General features: G+C 31.2%; 1 protein-coding gene across 5 annotated transcripts in view; it reads left to right on the top strand.

Annotated features, from left to right (window-relative positions):
* ROBO1 (roundabout guidance receptor 1) overlaps nt 1-3,793 on the top strand; it is a 447,031-nt gene that overhangs the window by 350,567 nt on the left and 92,671 nt on the right. For all 5 annotated transcript variants that reach the window (XM_005867332.2, XM_014540619.1, XM_014540618.1 and 2 more), the window contains one exon: nt 1,243-1,367. In XM_005867332.2, the coding sequence (XP_005867394.1) occupies nt 1,243-1,367 (125 nt within the window). The remainder of the gene's footprint in view (nt 1-1,242; nt 1,368-3,793) is intronic.

The raw sequence follows: 3,793 nt of genomic DNA, 5'->3' as shown, positions 1-3,793 counted from the left end.
CATGAAATATATTATAAACATTTGTGTGTGTGTATCTTAGATTAATTGACCAGAAATATTCAGCTAGAGAAAAATACCCTTTCAAATCTTCACCTTCATTAACAAATAATGTTCTTGTGAGCAGAGTGAAAGCATATTCAGAGTAGAAATAATCTGAATATCATTTTTATAGAGGTAACCTAAGTGACTGACGTAAGTAACTAAAAGGACTTTTAAGGGAAATGTTAGAAACAATGAAACAGTCTTAAAAAGTGGATTAGGAGAACCCTACCCTATATAAACTGTCAAATGCCTGGTTGGAAACATTCCCTTCAATTTGAACTGAGATGAGAGGAGAATAATTAGGTGTTTCAGACAGTTGATAAGAAATGAATGTGAAAAGTGTAAACAGAAGGTAGAAAGACTTACATTCAGTGCACATTTTTCCAAGCATAGAGCACAGCCCAAACAAGCATTCCGCCCTCACCCCCCAGGCGTGACTCAATCAGCACACCTAATGTTTTCAGCTGCCATTGGTCTCGTTGTAACTGAGACAATTTTCTGACAGTCTATTTACTGCTGGATGAAGTGGCCATTTAAGTCTGTATAAATCAAACAGTTTGGACAAAGCTGGCAGTATTTATAGTGTCAAGTTGAGCAGATGTTTCAAATTTGCCCTCATTTCCATATATATTCTGTTTGAACATGCCCTTGCCTATGTAAATGAAGGAGGCATTGGACTCTACTATTGCTTTAAATGCATTTCTATTCAAGTAATTGGACTAAGGATTTTAAAGGGTTATAATTTGCATGGTAGCATTTCAGGAGCTTTTGAGTTAATGTAATCTTAGGACCTGCCTACATCAGGAGGTTCTTGTGTGTATGATTACAGTCCATTCACCTTTAAGCAACTCTAAATGAGAAAAGATAGTTATTCAATCAAATTTCAGGATTACTTAGAATTAATGTAAGGGGTCAAATTGTAGCTCAAGAACTCTCTTTAATTTGGAGGTTAACCTTAGAATGTCAGGTAATAAAAATAAGAAAACACCAACACCTCTTCACAAAACAACCCTATTCCATTCTATAAATATACTACAATTAAGCATCAATTGAATTAAGGATGAAAATTTGCACATTATGGACTACAGTACTTAACAAGTTGTATGAGATAACAACAGCAGTTGGGATATCGGCAGATTTCTCAATTAAGACAATAACTACATGCTTTTAATTCAGTGTGATTTCTTTCATCTCCTTTAGAACCTCCGCATTTCGTTGTGAAGCCCCGTGACCAGGTTGTGGCCTTGGGGCGAACTGTAACTTTTCAGTGTGAAGCAACCGGAAATCCTCAACCAGCTATTTTTTGGAGGAGAGAGGGGAGTCAGGTATGGTTTTGGTCTATTATTTCAATCAGCAAAAATAGGAGCCAGGCGTATATATGTATAAATATGTGTGTATATTTATATGTATAATATATTATTTAGTCATATAGCTGTCACTGTAAAAAATTGTGAAATCTCAGTGTCATAGAAATTTTTGCATTGAGAGAGAAGACAAAATTTTCTTCATTGTTTTAATTCTCAAAGCAATTTTCCTGCCTGATACACAGGGTGGTATATAGAATAGTAATTGTTTTATTATATAAAATTTACTTTTATTTCCAATTCAGCAACATTAAAAAATGTTCTTCTCAACATAATTAGTTATAATTTATATTATGCAAATATCTATAATTATATGTTAAATTATATTTATACACATTTAAAACAGAGGTGACAATTATTTAGTGCAATACCTATGAAAGCACCAGCAATTAGAAGTGTCTTGTTCACTTATTTTATGGATCCATTAAAATTTTATCAGACAATATGGAATTTTCTTTAACATAGATATCATGCTAAATATAGCTCAGTATATTCTAATTCTTTTAAAATGATCCTATGTGATCAACATTTACTATCAAATCATACTATCTAAACATTTCATAAACCATAATTTTCTATATACCCTGAAACTATGATATAGAGATGTATGCCCTTACAGACTCTAAGTTAACTGTTGGACTTCAGCTTAATGAAAAGGAAATTTTGAAACAATTTCACTTTTAAAATAATAGGAAACTTTAAAATAAAATAGTTTTTAAAATGGAAGTCTTTTATTCTTATCTCGTAATAACTTGCCTTCTTCAATAAAGGGAATTTTTTCTCTTTTGTTTCTGATACTTGTAAAAGAAGGGTTCTCATTCATTTTTAATGCATATATATATTCCTAACCTCTTTCATTGTTTCCTTAAATCAAACATGGGTGTGTTGTTTCATGGTCTTGCTTATACTGTGCTAATAAATATCATATAAGTAGTTTCCTCAATGTACTCAGTAATCTTCTGTAGGCAGTAACATCAAGTTTACCACTGTCCTTTGGTAAGCAAATATTAACTTGATTATGGTAAGTAGGACATCATTCGAGTTCTAGTAACTTGGTTGATTCTAACACATTCCATTAGGCCTCAAAAGATTAAATTTGCTGACAGACAAGTAAAAACAAAATATTTTAGTACAACAGGAAGAACTGGAAGTGTATTATATAAGAAAATTTGTGTAGCAATATTGGTAAATCCACTAGTTCCTTCTAGAACTTCCACTAGAAGTTCTTAATAAAGTAACATTTAAGCAATTCATTTAATTATGTAAATAAATTATTCCTTAAGATACTTAAACTTTACATCAAATTTCAGTTTTGTTTTGTTTAATGATACAATTTACTTTTTTATTGATTTTTTGAGAGAGGAAGGGGGAGGGAGGAAGAAAGAGAAACAATAATGTGAGTGAAACATTAATTGGCTGCCTCACATATTCCCCCTACTGGGGACTGAACCTGCAGCTCAGGCATGTGCCCTGACTTGGAATCGAACCGACAACCCTTTGGTGTATGGGATGACACTCAACCAACTGAGCCACACCAGCCAGGGCGATGTAACTTACTTTTAAGAATTTTTTTTGTTATTGGAGATATATCATTGAATAGTAGTTAAGTCTCTATGAATTTATGTATATTAAAAGGCAACTGAACTTTGAAAAAGGAGTAACTTCCTTTTGTTAGAAGAAATGTTGATATATTTTACTTCATGAGAAAAACAATAACATGATATGTTATTTTGCATAAAATAGACACTCCCTCTGACAAACATTATGTTTCAATTCATAGTAGAAATTTGTACCATAAAGATAACACCACATTTTGTCTCTTTTGTGTTTATGATAACATTGCAGAAATAAAGTGCCATTATGAATTCTTACACTCATTATGTGTCACCACTTAGCAAGATAAAAAAGAAATTATTAACAATTTTATAGAGGCTACTGAACTTTTATAATGGAAGGCTAGCAGAGATATTGTTATGGTGCTAACATAATGTTCTTGAACTTTACTTGTCAGAATATGCTTAAATTTTCATTTTGTTTATATAATAAAAAACTGTGTTTATAATCCTAATAGTCATATATATATGAAATAGCTTTTGACTCTGCCTTGGTTGAGTATGTAAAACCTTTAACTCTAATGATACCTAATATCCTCTTATATCTAATATTGTTGGAAACTGATAATTATAAAAGCATATATCAATATTTAGAATTTTTAATAATCCTTTTTAAGGTTAGATCATTAAACTTCATGTATTTGTGTGTTTATGTATGTGCACATCTATATATGTGAGCATGTGATAAAAGAATATTTAGCTTACTTGTGTATATATATGTATGTGGTGTGTGTGTTTGTGTATATACCTATAAATATATATATATATATATAT

Source organism: Myotis brandtii, unplaced genomic scaffold, assembly GCF_000412655.1.
Source record: "Myotis brandtii unplaced genomic scaffold, ASM41265v1 scaffold249, whole genome shotgun sequence".
Taxonomy (NCBI): Eukaryota; Metazoa; Chordata; class Mammalia; order Chiroptera; family Vespertilionidae; genus Myotis; species Myotis brandtii.
Note: the sequence above shows the minus strand (reverse complement) of the source record. Positions and strands in the feature narration are given on the sequence as shown.